Genomic DNA, 22,203 nt, shown 5'->3' on the forward strand with positions numbered 1-22,203 from the left:
AATGTTTTTCCTTCTGCAGAGCCACCTCATATCAATGGTTCAGATGAACCAGAAGAGCTCTCTGTTATTGTTAACAACCCACTTGAGCTTCTCTGCATCTCCTCTGGCATCCCAATACCCAAAATCTCATGGATGAAGGATGGGCGCCCACTGCTGCAGACTGACAATATTCACATACTGAGAGAAGCCATCCGAATAACCAGTGCTCAGGTAGAGTGCTTGTTTCAAAATAGGCTCAGTTCTGCAGTCCCTAAAATGGTTCCTGCCTTAGGACCATCCTCAGAGGTGTCCTAAAAACACCTAAAATTCACCCACCTGCATTTGTGATTAGAGAAGGGTCCAGGTCAAACAACCTTTAACAACCTGCATCAATAAACTAAGGCTGGATCCAACTGTGGATGCCCAGGTGAAGTTCCTCAGACAAAAGTGGGTTAGGACCTTGGATTGATTGCTGCATTTTTTTAAAACAAACACTTCTGGGCTGCACAATGAGGAGTTTATGGGAAGGAGAAACCAAAAAGATGTTACTGACTGTGCACAAAAGGATTTCCTCAGTAGCCAAGCCTGAGCCTTCCTTAGATGGATCTCTATAGCCAGTTCCATCTTTAGTGCTGGCACACAATATCCTGAAGGATTTTATAGAGTCCTGCAACTCCTGAGCCATCTCTGAATAACCCCATCTAAGTGAAATAAAGAAGTATTCAACAACTTCATTACTTTCTTTCCAGGCCTTCTGTGTCTCCTGTGCTTGTGTTCAAGTGCTGCCTGTTGTATGTTTGTTACCATGTTTGTATTTCTCGGTTTTGCTGAATTCTTCCCATAATCTGGAGTTTCTGCTGAAGTTGTTCCTGTGTTTCCAGGTGGAGGACACAGGAAGATACACATGTTTAGCATCTAGCCCAGCAGGAGATGATGACAAGGAATATTTAGTACGAGTGCACGGTAAGTTTAATTTAAGGAAAAAAATTCCCTCAAAGTGCAAACTGCTAAGGTACATGTCAGCATCTCATTTAACACACACATATTCCTAAAGATGAAATATTCTGTGATATTACACCATATGATCATAATTAATGTTTCTGATTAAGGATGGTTATTCTGAATGGGATACACAATTAGAAGGGAAGTTCCACCAGATTTATATTACAATTCCAAGACACATTTTGAATATCCTGGAAGCTCACAGATGTCAGTATTTGGTTGGATCAAGTTTGTTGCGCTCACTTTATAGAGATGTGAAATATACTGATGTATTTAACACAGGCATTGAGAGGAAGAGCTAATTAATGATACCACAGCTTTGCATTTATTTTAAACTTGAGATGAATTAGAAATTTTCAGGAAGTATTTTCCTTGATGGTTGATATGTGTGGTGTTGATTTTGTTGTCGGTTTTTGTCGCAGTCCCCCCCAACATCGCTGGCACGGCGGGGCCGCAGGAGCTGGCGGTGCTGCAGAACAGCCAGGTTATTCTGGAGTGCAGGTCGGACGCTGTGCCTCCTCCCACCATCTCGTGGCTGAAGAACGGAGAGCTGCTGGAGGTACTGAGCTTCCAGCCTGTGTGCTGGCCTTTCACTCGCTGCAGCTGTCACAGCAGTGCTCGAGCTCTCTTGCTCTGCTCACTCGCCCCTCAGTCCCCGGAACTCAGAGCAGCTGGGTAGCCCCAGTGCCGCTGCAGTCAGCCCCAAATGAGCCCCCAGAGCCAGCGGGCATGTGAAGTGGCCATCCCGCTGTTACTTGTTCTTTTTTCCTTTAGGGGGATCCCTTGCTCCTCCTGGATCCTCTGAGCAATGCTAGAAGCCTTCGGTAAACTCCTGAATGGCTTCCCAGGAAAGGTAGCTGAGACAAGACTGCACTCTATGTTTCCTTTGGCTATATTATGCATCCTCCTACTCTAGTAGCATTTAGAAAGGAATTGAAGTTCTTTGAAAGAAAATGGGTTACTAACCACCAGGTTTTGTACCAAGTGCATCTTTCCCGCTCAGAATTCCATAGTGCCGTGGCAAGACAGAGAGTCTTTACTGGTTGAAAGACAGTTACAAGATGAGGATGGTTTATTCAGAAAGAATTTTTTCCTTCCCAGCTTGGGACCACTCACAAAACAGGTCCTTTTCAACTGAACATTAAAGTTCAGTTATTAATTGATTAAAATTTCTCTCAACTTTTGTTCATTTATAAAGAGAAGCAAATGCAGATTGTGAATTGTCTCCCTTAACTGTGATCCATCACTAAATCTTCACCCAAGTTTCTGCTTGTTTGCTTTTATCTGACATGTCATTCCTCAGACTCTTTCTCTGTGGTAGATTTAGAAGAATTAAATATTACTGGAAGAAGGGTATGGTGAGTGAATGTGTTTTACAGAGTGCTGCTAGGGACCATGATCTTAATATAGCCCAGAAACCAGCTGGAAACAAATTTAACAGGACCATTCTACTTCTGGACAGTTAACTCTCTAATTGGGTAGTGGGGTTTTTTATAAAAACAAGGTTGAACAAGGCTTGGAAATAAAATATATGAATGCTTTTTTGCCTTAGCCTTCATTGGAAAGCTTGTGTTTGAAACGTTGTGCTTAGGGAACATAAACCATGAAAAACAGCTACTGTTAAAAATATTCACCAGAAAAGAAAAGTAGAGCAACACTGGCAGCCAGAGGTGCTCAGCTGGTAACCAGGGAATTACCTTTTGCACTATTAGTTCTCCTCCTGCCTCATGAACTCATGTCAGAATGTGAGGGCTGAAGCTTCTTGGGACTTCAAAGCCCATCCAGTGCCACCCTCTGCCATGGGCAGGGACCCTTCCCCTATCCCAGGTGTGCTCCAAGCCCCATCCAGCCTGGCCTTGGGCACTTCCAGGGATCCAGGGGCAGCTGCAGCTTCTCTGAGCACCCTGTGCCAGGGCCTCCCCCCAATATGAGCTCATATTCTTGACAGCAGGGGAAAGCAGTGTACTGCCCAATGCCTGTTTGCTTTCTCAACCCCAAAGAAATGTTAACAGCTGACTAATCCTGAGCAGCTGGAAATGCGTGTCCTTGGGTGTGGGAAGAGAGGTGAGGAGCTCCTTGGCAAATATCCTCCCTGCCTGGAAAAGTGGAGGTGTCATAGTGACAAGAGAGAGCTGGAGAAAGGCAAGTTCTCAGCCTGCAGTGCTATTTCAATTTAAATATCACTGGTTTTGTGAAGCAGCTTTGTTGCGGGAATGTCATTCTTCCTGCTTTTGTTGTCTTCCACTGGGCAGATTTTGAGGTGAGGCCTGCCCTACTACACCTCTGTGCTGAGTGATGGAATTGTGCAGCACCATTTCTCACCACCTTCTCTGGCAGCAGATCTATGGAAAGATCTGACCTCCAACAGCTTTGAAGTTGTCGCACTTGAGGGATTTTGGAAATGCACATTGAGGGTTAAGAATAGAATAGGAGCTTCTTGGCCTAACCTGGCTTTTTTCAAACACTAAAAGACTTGCTGAATTTGTATTTTTTTCCCAACATGAGTTTTCTGACCTAAGGATTAAATTATAGCTTCATCCCCTGTCTTCTGTTATTTCTGGATGTCTGTGTTTAGAAACTGTCACATAGGTTGCTTCTCAACAGGGAATGCCAATGATTGCCCAAAATCTGTCAATAACCCACCCTGGTGGTGAATTGTGTCACCTGAGAGCTCCAACCCTGCACTGCAGCCTTGGAGCTGATGCCTGGTGTGAGAGCAGAGTATCAGGGTGCTAGTGCAGAACGTTCTGGAGTGCCCTTCTCAGAGTCTCTAACCAGAGGAGTAGATGGGAATGTCACCTTTCACTTCCATCCAGGGGGTGGGTAGCACATACTGGAAAAGCTGAGTTTATGCTCTTTTTCCTAATGTTTTCTATCCAGTCTCTGAGCACTTGTAGCTGAGGTTGCTGTTAGTGATTGATGCAGACACAACCCAGGCTGGGTGTGGTAAAGCTCTCACTGAACTGGCTCCTGGCAGGGGCTGTGGAGTCACTGCAGGGCTGGGAAGAGGGCAGCCTGTGCCCAGAAATGCTGGCTGCTGAACTCCTGGCTGACAAACTGAGCTGGCTAAACCTGTGCTGCCTCCCCACTGAGCCAGACTGTGATGCTGGAAGAACAGTGTAGAGAAACTTCGATTCCTTCTGCTTGTAGAGTGCATAGATAACAAGATAACAATTATCATGTTCTATCAGGTGCCCTTTCCATAAAACTCCAAAGCCCTGTGGCTCTGTAACAACTGCCTCCTTCAGGCACAAGCCTCAGGAGGGGTTTCAATGGAGAAGCAGTAAGCAATGCTAAGTTCTAAAAGCTTTCTTTACCCTCTTCTCTTCAGGGATGTAAAGGCAGCAATGAGTTCAGTCCCTGGTTTATCAGTGCCCTTCTCTCCTGGCTCTCCTTGCCGTGCAGTAGAAGGCTGTTGTGTGCTCAGGAGAGGCTCAGTGAAGCTCTAAGCCCTGCCTGTGTGTGTGTGTGCCCGCAGGGAGGCCCCCGGCTGCGGATCCTGTCCAACGGGAGGTACCTGCAGATCAACAACGCCGAGCTGGGGGACAGCGCCAGATACACCTGTGTGGCCAGGAACGTGGCGGGGGAAACCACCAGGGAGTTCCTGCTGGCAGTGCACGGTAACCTCGCGGAGCAGGCTCGGACAGCATGGCCTTTGCACAGCGTTTCTTGCAGGAGTTCAGGCAGCAGGGACTGAGCATTTGTGGTCGCTTGCCAGTTTGTGTTGGTCACTCAGGCCATGCCCAAACTGGGGGCCTGTGTGCATGGCCTCATGTCCCACTGCTGAGCCCACAGCTGGCCCCCAGACTAAGAGACCTGCTGGGCACTTGCCGTGGCTCACTCTCCATCCATCTGTGCTTCCTGCAAGCAGAGGCTGCATCCAGCCATCATCTGACACAGTCAGGATACATCCAGAGTGAGCACCTGTATCTAGGACTGACAAATGTGCTTGCACAAGCCCAGAGCAGTTCTTTGGAGCATTTGACTGGCGCCCTGGGGACAAGATTTCCCAGCTGCCTTGGCAGGGTACTTGAGAGCTGTGGCAGCTTCTCTGCACCTGGAGAGGACAGGGCTTGAGGGGCCTTACACTTGGTAATTGTCCTGTGCTACCATAGCCCTGAGCTCCGTTTAAACCTTTTTATTTTCTCACCTCTAGTCTGATGAAAAGCTATTTTACTCTCACACTCAGGTGACTGGAAGGAACTTTTTCCCCTTTTTCTATTGTTTCCACATGCCACATGGACCCTGCCTTACATGAGTGGCCTTACCTGGTCCAGCTGAAGTCCTTTTTTCTCCTGAGTGCATTATCAGGAAGCAAGGATATCCCCACAGCCTTAGCTTGCTGAATTCCCTGTGCTTAACTCCTGCTGTTTTAGCTCAGTGATAGCCTTTGCAGTAACTTGCAGAGCTGACCTTTACAGTACATTTCAGCCAAACTTTCTTTCTCCTTCCCTGCTGCACCTTGGCGATTACTGTCACCAGAATGGTAAGAAACTTGTTCCTGTCTTTGCAGAACCCAAACCTGCTGCTGCACCTCTTTTCATGTGTTCAGTTTCAATCATTGCAATGTAGAGTTACTTCCTTTGTATCATCAACAGTTCTCCCTTGCAGTGGCTCCCACGATCCAGAGCAGCCCCCAGACTGCCAGGGTGCACATCAACACCTCTGCCCTGCTGGAGTGTGCTGCAGAAGGAGTCCCAGCCCCCAGGATCACCTGGAGGAAGGATGGAGCTGTTTTTACTGGAAACAGTTCCAGGTATTGCCCAGAATTTAGCATAAATATTTTTCATTACTATGGAAGAATGTATTTATTATAGAAACTTAATTAGTTATGAAATTGTTCTAGAGAAATGTAGCAGCACCAAAGGTTTCACCTTTTTGTTGTTCAGAAGGATAAAAAAAACTCCTTTGACAACCAAATGTAATAATAATTCTGACATTAGAGATTTTGAACAGTAAAGGTGAAAGATCTTTAGATTTTAATATAATCATAGAGCTTTGGAATGAAACCAAGCAATTTCATGCAGTCCTAAAGCTATTTTGTATTTTCTAATGCCTGAAACTTTTTATACATACTCTAATACTAACTTCTATTATAGTGAATAGTTTCTGTCTCCTGATTGTTTTATAAGGAAGTAGTTTGGTATTTTCTAGTACTGAGCAAATAATAAGGAATTCTATTATATTGCAAAGAAAATTAATTAAGAAATTAAGGGGTTTTTAAGATTAAATGAGAAACTGTAACAAAGGGGGTTGGCTGTTTTTTATAAATCCAGTATCATTTATGTGAAATCACCATGTCAACCAGATTTCATCACTCCTTTGGGAAATGGATGTGCTGGGAAAGAGTGAAATAAGTGAGAGAACTCAGTGCCCCAATTAACACATGCTTCATTTAGGCTGTGGTTGTGTCCCCTGAGTCATCTCTTCCTCTGCACTGCAGGGTGCCCTGTCGGGGGATGGTGGGCAGCACCATTTGCTCTGTTGCAGGTATTTGGTGCTGGAGGACGGGTCCCTGCACATCCCCTGGGCACAGGTGGCTGACACGGGCAGATACGTGTGCATGGCCACCAACGCCGCGGGCAGCGAGCGCCGGCGCGTCGACCTGCACGTCCTCGGTAATGCTTGGGGCTGCTGCTGAATCCACTGACAGCAGGCTTCTCCTGCCAGAGGCAGTTTCTTAGCTGCTCTGGTTAAAAAAAAAGGGGGAGAAATGTATGTGTTTGTATATATGTAAAATTATTCTAAATAATTAGGCTTTGTTTGTCCTTAGTTCCTCCGTCTATTGCTCCTGGGCAGACAAATATCACAGTTACCGTAAACGTGCAAACCACTCTGCCTTGTGAAGCCACTGGAATTCCCAAACCAGCAATTAGCTGGAAAAAGAATGGGCATCTGCTTAGTGTTGACCAGAACCAGAATACATACAGGTGAGAGGTGTTTTCTTTTTTGCTGTGGGTTTCAATCAAGAGATGATTTTGGCACTTGAAAAACTAATCTGTGCTTAAAGACTACTTTGTCTAGATAGCAAATTCAGTGGGCTGATTACCTGAGAAGGAAAGAAGTATTTCAATGGCTTTTACTTTCTTTTTTCTTTGTTCAGACTTCTGTCTTCAGGTTCCTTAGTAATCATTTCTCCCACTGTGGATGACACTGCTGTCTATGAGTGCTCTGTGTCAAATGATGCAGGAGAAGATCAAAGGGCAATTGATCTCACTGTTCAAGGTAGAGGGGATATTGCTATTACACGTGTGTGGCACCCAGAACTTCTTTGGGGTGTTCCAGTGTTAAGATGAGATATTTATTTCTTTCCTCTTTGATACTGATATCCATTAGTCTCTGGTATTTCCAAGAATTTATAACAAATGAACGTGAGCAAGTAACCTTTGCCCTGCTCTTGATTTTCAGTGCCCCCATCCATAGCAGATGAAGCCACAGAGCTCCTGGTAACAAAGCTGTCTCCAGTCGTGGTTTCCTGCACTGCCTCCGGTGTTCCCGTCCCCTCAGTTCATTGGACCAAAAATGGCATCAAGTTGCTTCCCAGAGGAGATGGCTACAGAATTCTCTCTTCAGGTAACATGCTTCAGGAAATCAGTGTGACCAGGCACATCCATAAATAATGAATTACAGAAATGCAAGCAGTTCCCCAAAGATCCCCTCTCTGATGGCTTGGAATGATGCTGTAAGGGAGCACCTGTGCCTCAAGGACGCTCTGCATGTTGTGATGCTCTCTCTGCCCCAGGAGCTGTGGAGATCCCCTCAGCCCAGCTGGCCCATGGGGGCAGGTACACCTGCGTGGCCCGGAACGCTGCAGGCTCTGCCCACAGGCACATCACTCTGCACGTGCAGGGTAAGCTGGAGGCTGACAAGCAAGACTGTTCTGGCAGCCAGCATTGCTATTTCAACCTGCTCAGGTTGTACAATTTTAATGCTCTTCTGTATTTTCTTAGCCTTGAACATTATGCTTTTCCCTTTTTCTTCCATTCCACAGAGCCACCTGTGATCCAGGCCCAGCCAGGGGCATTGGATGTCATCGTGAACAATCCCATTGTGCTGCCCTGTGAGACCACGGGCACTCCTCAGCCTGTGATCACATGGCAGAAGGAAGGCATCAACATCATCACCACAGGTATCCTCCCAAAGCCTGGGACCCTGCCTGCCCCCAGGACACAGACACCCATTTTCTTTTCTGAAACTGGGATTTCTCCTCTCCGTTCATTTAAAACCAAACACCAAACCAGAAGTATAATACTTGGATGATATTTGTTTTAGGGAACAGTTACATGATCCAGCCAAGTGGCAATTTGCAGATTGCCAGAGCAGCTGTGGAAGATGCTGGCACTTACATGTGTGTTGCTCAGAATCCAGCTGGCACTGCTCTGGGGAAGATCAAGCTGAAAGTTCAAGGTAAATCACTTTTTAAACTCCTTCTCTTGGTCCAAGCACAATTCTGAGCAATAGAAAGGGCCCTAGTGCTTTCATCACAGTTTGATGATGAACAGAACTCAGGGGGTTTATTCCCTTTATTCGAGGTCTACTTTATGCTTTTATAATGATTTTCACTAAGAACTAAAGTGTTCCTTGCTTCTTACAGCATCTAAATCTTTGTTTCTTCTAGTTCCTCCTGTAATCAAGTCCCACACAGAGGAATATGTTGTTGCTGTTGATCAGTCTGTCACTCTGCAGTGTGAGGCTGAAGGCTACCCTGGGCCAGAGATCAGCTGGCATAAGGATGGGCAGCAGATAACAGAGTCGATGCAAAGGAGAATCCTGAGCACAGGAGCTCTGCAGATCCTGTTTGTGCAGCCCGAGGACAGCGGCCGCTACACCTGCACGGTGGCAAATCCTGCAGGATCCAGCACCTCCAGCATGGAGCTCACTGTGCACGGTAAGGAACTCTTCCTGGGAGGATGGGGGGCACTACAGTGGCTGGTCCAGACAGCCTGAGGACTCTCCATCCTTGGAAGTGTCCAAGGCCAGGTGGGACGGGGCTTGGAGCAATCTGGGATAGTCAGTGCTGACCCTATGCACGGCAGGGGGGTGGAATGAGACAGGCTCTAAGGTCCCTTCCAACCCAAACCATTCTGTGATTACGTGATAAGTGGGATTGTAGGGAAATGATGTGTGTTACCAGTGTGACCCCACAGAGAGTAAGGAGCTAGGGATGTACAGGGAGAAGTTCAGAAAAATTGTGCTACTTAATATAGGGGAGTATTATTAAGCTGTAATATTGGCCAGTTGCTTGAATTTCATTAGTGGATATAGACAATCCAGAAGGTCCAGGCAAGGGTTTTCTTCCAGTGTTGTGCTTGGATAATAGCCAGAGGAAATGTTTTTAATGCCCTCCCCACAGTTCCACCCAGGATCCGCAGCACGGATACGCAGTACACGGTCACGGAGAGCTCCCAGGCTATTCTGTCCTGTGCAGCTGAGGGGATCCCAACACCAGCAATCAACTGGAGGAAGGACAACACACTGTTAAGAGACACAGTGGGAAAATACCAGACTGTGCCTGGTGGAGACCTCATTTTGGACAATGTTGTAGTAAGTTCCCTAAATCTAAACTATTGCTGGACACATTTGGCAGTGGTAAGATCCTCTTCTGGGTTAGTCATTGTTTTGAGTTCTTGTTCGTAATGTTCCAAAATCATTATAAAAGTTCATTTTTTTACTGGGGAGTAAAATCTGTGAGGAATTTGTAGTGGTAAATCCTCAGGAAGGGTAAAAAGAAGTGTTAGTCATCCTTCAAATTTAGGGAAGTGGCAGAGCTCAGCTGATCATTTCTGCTGAATGCTTGTTCCAAGCCTTTCAAGATTCTCTTACTGATAAAACTGGTGTGTGCTGTAGGATATATCCCAGCTGTAGGATATATCCCAACTGAAATTTCCCCACCCTGTTTCCTTCCAGCCTGAGGACTCTGGCAGTTACACCTGCATTGCCACCAACGCTGCTGGGGAGGACACGCACACGGTCACCCTGACAGTTCACGTGCTCCCAGCTTTCACTGAGCTGCCTGGAGATGTAGCCTTGACCAAAGGAGAACAGCTCCACTTAACCTGCAAAGCAACTGGGATACCTGTCCCCAGAATAATGTGGACCTTTAACAATAACATCATTCCAGGTGGGTCCCTGATGGCCATTTGGCTGCAGACTTTTTTCCCCTGTGCAGCATGGCAGTTTAGGGCAGGGAAGAAGAAAACTCTAGCTGGAATAAACTGTTAGTGATTGTGTGAGGAATATCTTTAGTGTTATGCAGTCATGTAATTAAACTGCTTCTGAGACAAAGCTGTAAGAGAGGTAATTGAAAAATGGACTCTCTTCTGTAGCCAATTATGTAGCACATTACAGACATTCATATCTGGTGGTATTTACTCAGCATCCAGCAACTGACGCTCCAAATTACAGGGCAGCTGAATTGAATAGGTGCATGTGGGCAAATGTCACAGACATGACTTCCTGTGCATTCCTGGAGTGTCTGAGGGATGCACAAGACCCCACAGCTGAGAGTGCACAGATCCAACCACCCCTGTGAGCTGTGTGCATTTCATTCCCTGGAAGGACCCTTTCCCTGCTCTCCCTCCAGCGCAGTATGATGATGTCAATGGGCACAGTGAGCTGCTGATCGAGAGGGTGTCCAAGGAGGACTCTGGGACCTATGTGTGCTCTGCAGAGAACATAGTGGGCTCCATCAAGGCCATTGGCTTCGTGTATGTCAAAGGTATGTGAACTTAGCAGTGGTGGTTGTTGCTGGACAGCTCCATGTAACCACTGCTTTGGATAATGGAGTTGGAATGGGACAGGTGAGAAGGGACCTTACAACCCATCCAGTGCCACCTCCTGCCACAGGCAGGGACACCTTCCACTAGCTCAGGTTACTCCAAGCCATTCCCCCTAGTATTTAATTCCTTACTGATGGCTAAATGGGAAAAATCCCCCTTCAGAGAACCAGACTTGAGTGATCCCTGCCACTCATTAGGGATATTTTATTTGGGCTCTACTATTTTTCTGCCATCCCTTGTTTTTTCAGAGCCTCCAGTTTTCAAAGGGGATTATCACTCCAGCCGAATTGAGCCCTTGGGTGGCAATGCCATGTTGAATTGTGAAGTCAGGGGAGATCCCCCTCCAACCATCCAGTGGAGCAGAAAAGGAGTGGGAGTTCAGATTAGCAACAGGATCCGACAGCTTGTCAATGGTTCCCTTGCTATCTATGGCACTGTGGTGAGTCCTGCCCCTATACTGTGAGTGTCTGCCTTGAACTTGATTGATGAAGGTATTCCTGATCGTATTGGTTTGAAAGAGTCAGGTAGACATTTATCCTTTTTTGCTTTTCCCTTTAACAAATGTTTTAATTCAGACTGGAATTAGATTCAAATTACTGATGCAAAAAATCCCCAGAATTCTTCCTGCTTGTCAGAAAGACTGAATTTGCATATAATTGTTGGTGTGTGAGATCCTGGTCATGACCAGTTAAATGGGACCTTTGCCCCTGACCTTAAGAGAGCCTGGCTTCTACAGATCAGTGGAAAAGTGATTGCATTCTCCATGTGCAATCTCTTGTTCCAAATCTAAATTCCTGATATGAACAGCAAGACCCCTATTTTTGCCCATGTACTCATGTCTGCATTTTGAATTGGGGTTAAAATTCCTTGCCAGGAAGGACCCTGTAGACTGAGTCCCTGTTTTGTTTCTCAGAATGAAGATGCTGGTGACTACAAGTGTGTGGCAACCAATGACGTGGGCGTGGTGGAGCGCAGCCTGACACTGACCCTGCAGAGTAAGGCTCAAAGGGAGGCTGAATGCCCCTTAAGGGAGGGAAAACCTGCCCGTGGGGAGGTGCAGGCAGCTCCTGGGGGTGTGTTTCAGGTTGGGCACTGCCCTGGAGGTTTGGATTCATCTCCTCTTCCATGGAATCATAGAAGGGTTTGGGTTGAAAGGGACTTTAAAGATCACCTGCTGTGGGCAGGGACACCTTCCACTAGAGCTGGTTGTTCCTTGAATGCTTCCAGGCATGAGGCAGACAAGAGCTTCTCTGTGCTTCCATCATGAATGTATGAGAGTCTGGTCTAAACTGTGATTGAGGTCAAAGGAGAGAGTGATGTAAAGGGTGGTTGAGCCTCATCATAGAAACCAGTGTGGAATGAACTGAATCACTCTCTGAAAAGGCATCTTTCTCTTAATTCACTCAATACAATTCTCAACTTATATGAAGTGAATCCTAATTCTCACTGATATTATTTTATTTTTGGCAAAAATAATATGTTATAGTTTTCTTTGCTAGTGGGAGAATTTCTAAACATGCCCTTCCTGCTGTCACCTCCAGCATTGTGGGTCTGTTCCTTACCCCTCAGTTTTCTCTGGACATGAATAATAACATCTTCCTGTGGGTTTTATGAAAAGCAACACATTTTAGCAATAAAAAGAGCATGTGCTCTTATAGCTGAGCCTTAATCTCTGCTTTAGTCCTCAAATTGCTGCATGTTCAAACCAGCTTTTTGTTGTTATTGTAACATGTGTCTCGTGGCACTTGGGGACATGATTTAGTGGTGAACATCAGTGGTGCTGGGTTGATGGTTGGACTTGGTGATCTGAAATGTCTTTTCCAACCTTAAGGATTCTGTGTTTCTATTTTGCCAGTGGGGGATCAGCAATAATAATTTTACTCAAAGTAAATTGACTGAGGATTTCTCTGTGCTTGCTTTAATGCTAAATCAATCAAGCCCGTGCCCGTGTGCTGTTGCCCAGAGAGCCCTTTCTCTTCCAGGCCCCCCGGTGATCACTGTTGAGCCGGTGGGCACCGTGCTGGAAGCTGGTGCCACGGCAGTGCTGGACTGCCAGGCCAGCGGAGAGCCCCCTCCTGCCATCGCCTGGTCCCGCCAGGGCCAGCCTGTGCTGGCCGATGACAGAGTGACCCTGCTGCCCAACGGCTCCCTGCGCATCGCCCCGCTGCACAGGGAGGACACCTCTGAGTACGAGTGCGTAGCCAGGAATCTCCTGGGGTCCGTCCTCGTCACAGTGCCCCTGACTGTGCAGGGTAGGTGCACAAAATGTCAGAGTGACTCTGAAGCTGTGTTAATGTGGTCAAGGTTCATGATCTTATCTTCTTTATAAGCATTAAGTCTAAAGTAAGCCTAGTCTGAAGTGTCAGTGGGATTCTTTTTCATTAAATTTTATTCTATTATGCTCATCCAACTGGGTGAGACAGAAGCTGTGAAGGGGGAGAGACAAAAATTATAATGAAAGGATTTTGAACCGGATCCTATCCTCAGAACACGTTATAACTGAACTGTGCCTCTAAAGAAAAGCATTTAGGAGCATACACAGTAATTGTCTTTGAGCTATGGTAAGAGATTTTTATACAGTGAGATGGATTTCCAAGGGTCAGGAGGGGCAGTTTTAGTTTCTCTGTTATTCTAAGGGAGCTGTAGGCAGCAGCAGTGGCCAGCAGTATCCCTGTTCCCGTTGCAGTGCACGGCGGGTTCTCCAGCTGGCTGGAATGGCAGGCATGCAGTGTCACCTGTGGCCAGGGTGTGCAGGAGCGTGTCCGGCAGTGCGACAGCCCCGTGCCGGCCAACGGGGGCCGCGGCTGCCGGGGGCCCCACAGCGAGCTGCGCAGCTGCCAGCGCCAGCCCTGCCCAGGTACTGCTGCAGCATAGTCACACCGGGCTGGGGCGGAGGGACCTCGCAGCCCATCCAGTGCCACCCCTGCCACGGGCGGGGACACCTCTTACTAGCCCAGGGTGCTCCAAGCCCCGTCCAGCCTGACCTTGGGCACTGCCAGGGATCCAGGGGCAGCCACAGCTTCTCTGTGCCAGGGCTTCACCACCCTCACAGGGAACAATTCCTTCCCAATACCTAATCTAAATCTCTTTTTTATTTTAAAACCTTTCCCCCGTGTCCTATCGCTGTCTGCCCATCTAAGTCTCCCTCCCTCTATTTTGTAACCTTAAATACTAAAAAACCAGAATTAATTGATACTTTTAATGTGCCTTGCATTAAGTGCCCAAACAATGAACTTTTATCACCATGGATCTTCATGGCAGATTAATTTTTCTAAGTAGTTATAATTAATTTTAGAAAGAAAGAGGAAATTTCAATAAATACTGCAAAAATATTGTTTAATGAAAACTGCTTTTTCTGGTCCTTAGTGGATGGGAGCTGGTCAGAGTGGGGGCTGTGGGAAGAATGTTCAAGGAGCTGTGGCCAAGGGAACAGGACAAGAAGCAGGACCTGCAGTAACCCCCCAGCTCAGCATGGAGGGAAGCCCTGTGAGGGCAGTGCTCTGGAGTCAGTCATGTGCAATCTTAGGCCTTGTCCAGGTAAGAGAAGTGTAATTTAACCTTATTTGCATGAGGGGCTTCACAAACAGGTCTCTTTGTTTCCCCAAACCCAAATTATTTCAGCTGATTTTTAGTTGTTGCTTTTCTTTTTGTAATTGAATGCCACGAGTTCTTGGAAACAGGAATCACAAAAGTAAGTGTGAGAAACCTCAGCAAATTTTTTTTACACTATAAAAGTATTAATTTTTATTTTAGTCTTTTTCAGTACTTGTTACCCACATCCTCATGGCATAAATTCTCTCTAAACCTATCCTGCAAAGCCAGTTAAAATAAGAAAAGAACCAAACCCAAACCACCAACTATTCAAAAGCTATGTAAAAATGATTGTTAATAATTTAAGACTTATCTGTATATTTTCTGCTGTTACAATTTTTAGCCACATTTACTCCCAACTGTGTGAATGTTCATGTTTCCTTCCTGTCCCATGACTATTTCCTACATTTGACAGGTTGTAGTTTCTTCAGAGCCTTCACCACTGACATGTTAATTTACAGTGTTTGATTTTTCCATTTTTCCCTGGCTCTGCTGGCACTGTGATGCCAAATGCTCATCCATGGGCCTGAGACTCATTTCTCTAGGTTTTGCCAGGAAAATCAGCTCTGGCTGCTGCTCTCTGGCACTACTCAGGCCTCCATCCTACCCAGAGAATTGGGAAACTCCAGATTTGATTAAGCATTCAGTTCTGTTGTTCCACAATGGTGGTGAGGTGCTGTTGTCAAAAAAAAAAAGAGAGGAAAGAGTCAATCTCTTCTTGTTAAAGTGCTGATTGTTTGGGCTACTGCTCTTAGCATTTTGTGGGGCATTTGGGATATCCAGGTGTGTGTCCATTCTGGGGCAGTGTGGGGGATTTGGGATATCCAGGTGTGTGTCCATTCTGGGGCAGTGTGGGGGATCAGGGATATCCTGGGTGCCTGTCCTGGCAGTATGGGGGATCAGGGATGTCCCAGGTGTGTGTTCTGGCAGTGTGGGGGATCAGGGCTGTCCCAGGTGTGTGTTCTGGGGCACTGTGCAGGATCAGGGCTGTCCCCTGTGCCGGTTCTGGCAGTGTGGGGGATCAGGGCTGTCCCAGGTGTGTGTTCTGGGGCACTGTGCGGGATCAGGGCTGTCCCAGGTGTGTGTTCTGGGGCAGTGTGGGGGATCAGGGCTGTCCCCTGTGCCTGTTCTGGCAGTGTGGGGGATCAGGGCTGTCCCAGGTGTGTGTTCTGGGGCACTGTGCGGGATCAGGGCTGTCCCCTGTGCCGGTTCTGGCCTTGCCCAAGCCCTTTGCCGTTGCAGTGGCCGGCGAGTGGAGCCCGTGGGGGCCGTGGGGGCCGTGCAGCAGCACGTGTGGGAAGGGCAGCCAGACGCGGCTGCGGCTCTGCTCCAGCCCGGCCCCGGCGCACGGCGGGCCCCGCTGCCAGGGCCCCGACTCGCAGCTGCAGCTCTGCTACCGCCGCCGCTGCCCAGGTGAGACCACACTGCTCTCTCCTTCCCCACACCTGCCTGTGGTTAATGCTTTCTGGTTCTAAAAGTCTAATCTCTGAAAACACTCCCCTTGAAGCTTTTTGTTGTCACTGACTCTGTCACTACTTAGCATCTGCTATAGACCCTACAGATGGGATTTCTCTCCTTGTCCTTGTTGCTTTACCTCACAGAAGCTGCATTTTTAATTATTGGTAGTTAAGTAATAGGTTTCCTAAATATTTATTTTAAAAATTTTCTCAGGTTCTGTTATTCATTTGTCCTTTTCTTCCACATTTCAATGAATGCTTCATGAGAGGATAGGAAAAATCACATTTCTGAAGTTGGACTTTTATATTTGGCTGTGTGCAGGGATAACAGAGGGAAATTCCATGGATTGCAATGTGCAACGTCAGACTGAGCCTTCTGGCTTCATGCTCCATTTTGCTCCTGCCAGATCTTGCACTGAGTCCTCAACAAGACCAGGAAGCAGTAGAAGGGAGAACTGACCTTGTGATGGTGGACTTTAAAGCCCATCTCATTCTCATCCCATCCCTGCCATGAGCAGGGACGCCTTCCACTAGCCCAGGTTGCTCCAAGCCCCATCCAGCCTGGCCCTGGACACATCCAGGGATCCAGGGGCAGCTGCAGCTTCTCTGGGCACCCTGTGTCAGGGCCTCACCACCCTCCAAGGGAACAATTCCTTCCCAGTATCCCATCTAACCCTGCCCTCTAGCAGTGGAAAGCCATTCTCCTTTTCCTGTCCCTTCAAGCCCTTGTCCCCAGTCCCTCTCCAGCTCTCCTGAAGCCACTTTAGGCACTGCAAGGGACTCAGAGCCCTTCTCCCTGGAGCCTTCTTTTCTCCAGGTGAACACCCCAAGCTCTCCCAGGCTGGCTGCAGAGCAGAGGGTCTCCAGTCCTGGGAGCAGCTCTGGGGCTTCCTCTGGACCCTCTCCAGCAGTTCTCTGTTCTTCCTGTGCTTCTGGCCCCAGGGCTGGAGGCAGCTCTGCAGGATGGGTCTCACACTGGGGGATCAGGGCATGGGAAGTTGTGGTCCCACCTCACACAGGTTGGGACTAGGGCTGGCCCAGCTCTCACCCACTCATACCTTGGGTCCCTGGGCAGAAATCTCTGAGTAGCTGAGATGCTGCAGAGTCAGTGACATCCATATTCAGTTTTCCCTGATGTAGCACTGCTGTGCTGTGTTACTCCTGCAGTCAGAGGCTGTAACTGCTGTGCTCTCTCCCCAGTGGACGGGAAGTGGTCCCCGTGGAGCAGCTGGAGTGCCTGCAGCATGTCCTGCGGGGGAGGCAGCAGGCAGAGGACACGCCACTGCTCCGACCCAGCCCCACAGTTCGGGGGACACAAGTGTGAGGGAACTGACACACAAATGGATTTCTGCAACAGTGATCCTTGCCCAGGTAAGTGCTTTAAGTTGGGCTGCTCACCCACTCTCTGGGTTTGGTTCTTTCTCTTGGGGAAAAAAAACACAAGTTACTCTCCAACAGAAGTATTTTCCTAGCTTGACTGACTGGTTTTAAACCCCCGAGGAAGATCAAATGTGACTTACTCTTGCAGTTCATGGCAACTGGGGCCCGTGGAGCAGTTGGGGAACTTGCAGTCGGACATGCAACGGGGGCCAGATGAGGCGGCACCGGAGCTGTGACAACCCGCGCCCGGCCAGCGGTGGCAGGGCTTGTGCTGGGACTGATGTGCAGATCCAGAGGTGCAGCACGGACCTGTGCCCAGGTCAGTGCTCACAGCAGCAGCAGGAATGCAGATTTCCCTACAGGGCATCAGGATATATGCCACATCAGACTAACTGGCTTGGATGGGGCTTGGAGGAACCTGGGACAATGGAAGGTGTCCCTATGCATGGCAGGGAGTGGGACAGGGTGAGCTTTAAGGTCCCTTCCAACCCAAACCAGGCATGTTCACACCTGCCTGTTACAATGGTTTTGTTGTCCTTTGAGCTATTCCTTTAAAACCTTGGTTCCTCCAGGAAGGAATTGACTTCAGCATAACTGATGCAGCCTGAAGCATTTAAATTGAAAAATTGCTTTCTTCATTCTTTATTCTGCAGTGGATGGAAACTGGGGGCAGTGGCAATCATGGAACCAGTGCTCTGCTTCCTGTGGAGGAGGACAGCAGACCCGGGTGCGCCTGTGCAGCAGCCCAGCCCCATTAAATGGTGGCCGTCCTTGCCCTGGGGACTCCTCCCAGATATCCAGGTGCAACACCCAAGCATGTCCTGGTGAGTATTTACAGCCTTCAGCACTGACAGTGTGGTGAAAGCCTGTGGCACTCCTGATTTCACTGGTGCTATCTCTCATCTTGGCCAGTTGACTGGGTAATTTCATTTTTTGGGCTTAAATCTGCCCTGCAACTGAAGCTCAGTTCTCTCTCCCCGAAAATACCCAACAGCTCGTTTCACCCTGCACAGGTGGGCCTGCTCGTGCCAAGGGCAGCATCATTGGCAGTATCAATGATGTGGAATTTGGGATTGCTTTCCTGAACGCCACAGTAACAGACAGCCCGGACTTTGACACCAGAGTGATACAGGCAAAGATCACCAACGTCCCTCGGACTCTTGGTAGGCCTCTTTGACTTTTATCAGTTTTTTCTCTGAATGCACCAATACCTATTGTCTTCTGGTTTAAATCTGAAGGGTTACACTAGTTCTTCATATTCCACTCCAGTGCATATGGGTCTGTGATGACATCAAAGCTCCCTGATTTTCTGTGGTGTTTCCTTCAGGCCCAGCGATGAGAAAGCTTGTTTCCATACTCAGCCCAGTTTATTGGACAACTGCCAAAGAAATTGGGGAAGCAATGAATGGATTTACACTCACTGATGCTGTCTTCAAGAGAGAAACTCAAGTGGAGTTTGCAACTGGTGAGTTCCCTGGGATAGACCAGCTCTTTCTGTGTCCAGTAAAGCCAGATAGATGGTGTATTTCTAAAAAGACAGCAGAGGACCATTGCTGAAATACGGGTCTTGTGCTTACACTGGTGTTTTCAGACTGGCTGTGGTCTTCTGAGGCTTTATTCCACCTTTCAGCGCTGTAGTTTGAAATGTGTCATGTTTTTTCTCATGGGCATGGCACACCTTACAAAATGTAAGTATAAATAACTGGTGAAGGGACTCCAGTTTTGATTCCATGTGTCTTTTGGGAGTCTGTTTGGAATACGTGATAAATGAGTGTGCTGTTTAACTGCCAGGTGAGATCCTGCGCATGACGCACGTTGCCCGGGGCGTGGACGCGGACGGGGCCCTGCTGCTGGATGTTGTTGTGAGTGGCCACATGCTGCAGCTCCAGTCGGTGGCTGATGTCAGTGTCAAGGTAAAGCTGCTTCAGGTACCACCCCTGCTCCCACGCATCTGTACCTCTCTCACCCACAGCAAAGCAGGAAACACTGAGTTCTGAAACCTGCTGTACTGTATGTGACTTCTTTTGTGCCTGGTTGAACTGATGATGCTGATGTTGCCTTTGAAAGCAGAAAGTTCTCATGAGAAGGGTGATGTTGGTCTCTCAAGAGTTTGAGATGTTGGCAGGTAGTGTTGAGGAGGGTCTTCAGGGCAGTTATTGATGGCTGGCATGTCAGTGTTTGTTGCTCTGGGCAGAGCTAGAAAGGTGCATCTTTAACCTTTCTGACTTAGTGATTAGTAGCAGGTAACTAGTATTTTACTGTATTAATCCCACCATTCAATAAATATACCTGAAGTTGGTGATATTTTGGAAAACTGCAATATGTAGGACATCCAATATTTATACCCTCTTTGATGGCAGAATTTGTCTCTGCCACTTACTTATTTAGCACATTTGTCAACATCTGACTTCGAATAAAAGCCAAATATTTAGGCCTCAAAAGATTGTTATTGAGGAGTAAGATATTTTGTAGAAATCTTCTGCTGTGGTTTCCATCATCAGGATCCTCAGTACATTGGTCTGTATCTTTTTTTAAGTACTAGACCAGGCAGTGTAAGATTCAACAGTCAGAGTGAAAGGGACCTGTGTGTGTGCGATACCCTTTGTTCAGCAGTTAAGATAAGCCCCTTTCTCTCAACACGTCCCAGCTCTGAAGTGCAGGCCCAGGTGTGGGAGCAGCTGATGGCCAGGGTTCTGTTGCAGGATTACACAGAGGATTACATCCAGACGGGCCCTGGGCAGCTGCACGCACACTCCACGCGCCTCTTCACAGCAGACGGGGTCAGCGTTCCCTACACGTGGAACCACACCATCACCTACGACTCCAGCAGGGGCAGGATGCCCTTCCTGGTGCAAACACTGCGCGCTGCCTCCATCACAACGGACTACAACCCGCTGGAGGAGGCCGTGGCTTTCAAAATTCAGGCTTCCATTGCAAAAGGTACTGTTGTAGGCCTTCCCAGAAATCCAGCAATGGGGAAAGAGTATCTTCTCTTCCTGGAATTCATTGAGTCACCCAAAGTCTCAAAAGGAAATTCTGTGAAACTTAGATAGCTTTAGTGTGGATCTCAGGACCTAAAAGTTGTTGATGTACCCATAAATTAACTATTGGTTAGCATTGCTAACTGCTGGCTTATGTGAACCTGAGTCACCAAAGGGGATGGGCATGGATTTATATGAGCAGATTTTCCTTTGAGAAACTCTAATAAATGAGCAAACTATGCTGTTACTTTTTTTAATGCTATTTGTGCTTTTTTTTTTAACATGGTAGGGAAATTACAGTAATTTCATGTGTATAAGGCGCACCCTTTTGACTAAAATTTTAATCCGAACCCAGAAGTGCGCCTTATACTCCAGTGCGCCTTATACCTGTGAAATTACTGTACTCTGGTTTGGAAGTAAATGAAGCAGAGGGATTGCCTGTTTCAGTCTTTCTTTTCAGTAACAGCATTCTAAATTAAGTAAAATAAGATTTTTCACATTTGCCAGACTAGGGACTCATTGTACGATTTGGAAACCAAATACATTTTTTTTTCTAATTTAAGAAGAGATCTGATAAAAGGGAGTCTCTAGGTCAAGATATGTCTATGGTTAGATCTAGATAAGCCTTTACTGAATTTAAATTTATTTCCTCCAACAATTAAGATACTGGTGTTTTGGATTTTTTAATTTTTTTTTCAAATTTCAGTTTTCAAGCAGCCAAACCTCTATGTCCTTTGAGGAGTCTTTCCCTTAGTTTTCCATTGCACTTCGTAGTTGTGTTTTTCTACACTGACCTCCTAAGATTTGTGACATGGTTATTTGTTTGGTTTGGGTCTACTGTTTCCTTTTAGTGAAGTAAAACTGAATGGTCTTTATTCTTTCAATAAGAAACTTTCCAGGATGCATTAGGCTGGGATGGAATTTACAGCTCACTCTGAGGGGACCCCCACATGTTCAGTGTTATTCAAACCAGCACAAGCCATGCAATACTGACTTTTACTGCCAAAGCAGAAAAACCACTAAAGGCTGCATTTAAAAGTTTCTGGTTTGGTGTTCAAATATAATAAATATTGTAAAATTGCTGGGCTGCAATTCTTACTGTTAAAGTAATGAAATGGCCACATTTTTATCCACAAAATGTACTTCCTTTGTCATACAGGGGATCGGAGTAACCAGTGCCCTGCAGGGTTTGCTCTGGATTCGTCTGGGCCTTATTGCTCAGGTAATGACTGACACAGGTGGGTGTAACCATGGAGTCCTGGAGTGCTTGGGGTGGGAAGGGGCCTTAAAGATCCCCTATTTCCACCCCTGCCGTGGGCAAGGACACCTTCTACTAGCCCAGGTTGCTCCAAGCCCCATCCAACCTGGCCTGGGACACTGCCAGGGATGGGGCAGCCACAGCTTGTCTGGGCACCCTGTGCCAGGGCCTCCCTACACTCACAGGGAGCAATTCCTTCCCAATAGCCCATCTAACCCTGCTCTCTGGCAGTGGGAAGCCGCTCCCTGTGTCCTGTCCCTTCAGGCCTTTGTCCCAAGTCCCTCTCCAGCTCTCCTGGAGCTGCTTTAGGTGCTGGAAGGAGCTTTAAAGTTTCCATGAAGCATTCCCTTCTCCAGGGAACACCTCCAGCTCTCCCAGGCTGTCTCCAGAGCTGCACACGTTATTAAACCACCAGAACCTACATCCCCTTTATTTAGAGTGCAAGTATGCACTTCAAAAAGTGTGAGTTATCCTTGCTGAAAGGGTGTGGCTCCGAGGGCAGTTGAAGATGTTATTTCTGTCCTCACCTACAATGTGAGTAGTGCCCAGCCAGCTTTCAAATCAGCACCTCAGGTACACCTGGAGGACACTGAGCCTGCAGAGCAGTGAAGGATTTAGGTGACCTGTATGGAGGAAAGGATGAGTGTTGGCACCTCAGACAAGAGCCCATGTGATCCTGCTTGGGGGATGGAGGTGGAGAGATGCACGAGTGCCCTGGCTGTCTCTCTAGAGTTGGGGTTGTTTTTGGGAGAAATCATCTGAGATGATTTTGTGGA

General features: G+C 47.4%; 1 protein-coding gene across 1 annotated transcript in view; it reads left to right on the forward strand.

The window, feature by feature from the left end:
• The window catches only part of HMCN1 (hemicentin 1), a 167,017-nt gene that overhangs the window by 133,757 nt on the left and 11,057 nt on the right, over nucleotides 1–22,203 (forward strand). The window contains exons 69-98 of the mRNA XM_033067869.1: nucleotides 20–210; nucleotides 861–942; nucleotides 1,404–1,540; nucleotides 4,460–4,601; nucleotides 5,593–5,737; nucleotides 6,472–6,599; nucleotides 6,755–6,911; nucleotides 7,085–7,206; nucleotides 7,390–7,554; nucleotides 7,724–7,831; nucleotides 7,973–8,110; nucleotides 8,254–8,388; nucleotides 8,600–8,869; nucleotides 9,335–9,525; nucleotides 9,889–10,102; nucleotides 10,565–10,699; nucleotides 11,009–11,199; nucleotides 11,674–11,755; nucleotides 12,743–13,012; nucleotides 13,447–13,617; nucleotides 14,127–14,297; nucleotides 15,594–15,764; nucleotides 17,009–17,179; nucleotides 17,337–17,507; nucleotides 17,842–18,012; nucleotides 18,202–18,351; nucleotides 18,516–18,653; nucleotides 18,980–19,101; nucleotides 19,891–20,128; nucleotides 21,329–21,391. Coding sequence (XP_032923760.1) covers nucleotides 20–210; nucleotides 861–942; nucleotides 1,404–1,540; nucleotides 4,460–4,601; nucleotides 5,593–5,737; nucleotides 6,472–6,599; nucleotides 6,755–6,911; nucleotides 7,085–7,206; nucleotides 7,390–7,554; nucleotides 7,724–7,831; nucleotides 7,973–8,110; nucleotides 8,254–8,388; nucleotides 8,600–8,869; nucleotides 9,335–9,525; nucleotides 9,889–10,102; nucleotides 10,565–10,699; nucleotides 11,009–11,199; nucleotides 11,674–11,755; nucleotides 12,743–13,012; nucleotides 13,447–13,617; nucleotides 14,127–14,297; nucleotides 15,594–15,764; nucleotides 17,009–17,179; nucleotides 17,337–17,507; nucleotides 17,842–18,012; nucleotides 18,202–18,351; nucleotides 18,516–18,653; nucleotides 18,980–19,101; nucleotides 19,891–20,128; nucleotides 21,329–21,391 — 4,740 coding nt within the window. The remainder of the gene's footprint in view (nucleotides 1–19; nucleotides 211–860; nucleotides 943–1,403; nucleotides 1,541–4,459; nucleotides 4,602–5,592; nucleotides 5,738–6,471; nucleotides 6,600–6,754; nucleotides 6,912–7,084; nucleotides 7,207–7,389; nucleotides 7,555–7,723; nucleotides 7,832–7,972; nucleotides 8,111–8,253; nucleotides 8,389–8,599; nucleotides 8,870–9,334; nucleotides 9,526–9,888; nucleotides 10,103–10,564; nucleotides 10,700–11,008; nucleotides 11,200–11,673; nucleotides 11,756–12,742; nucleotides 13,013–13,446; nucleotides 13,618–14,126; nucleotides 14,298–15,593; nucleotides 15,765–17,008; nucleotides 17,180–17,336; nucleotides 17,508–17,841; nucleotides 18,013–18,201; nucleotides 18,352–18,515; nucleotides 18,654–18,979; nucleotides 19,102–19,890; nucleotides 20,129–21,328; nucleotides 21,392–22,203) is intronic.

Source organism: Catharus ustulatus, chromosome 9 (assembly GCF_009819885.2).
Source record: "Catharus ustulatus isolate bCatUst1 chromosome 9, bCatUst1.pri.v2, whole genome shotgun sequence".
Lineage (NCBI taxonomy): Eukaryota > Metazoa > Chordata > Aves > Passeriformes > Turdidae > Catharus > Catharus ustulatus.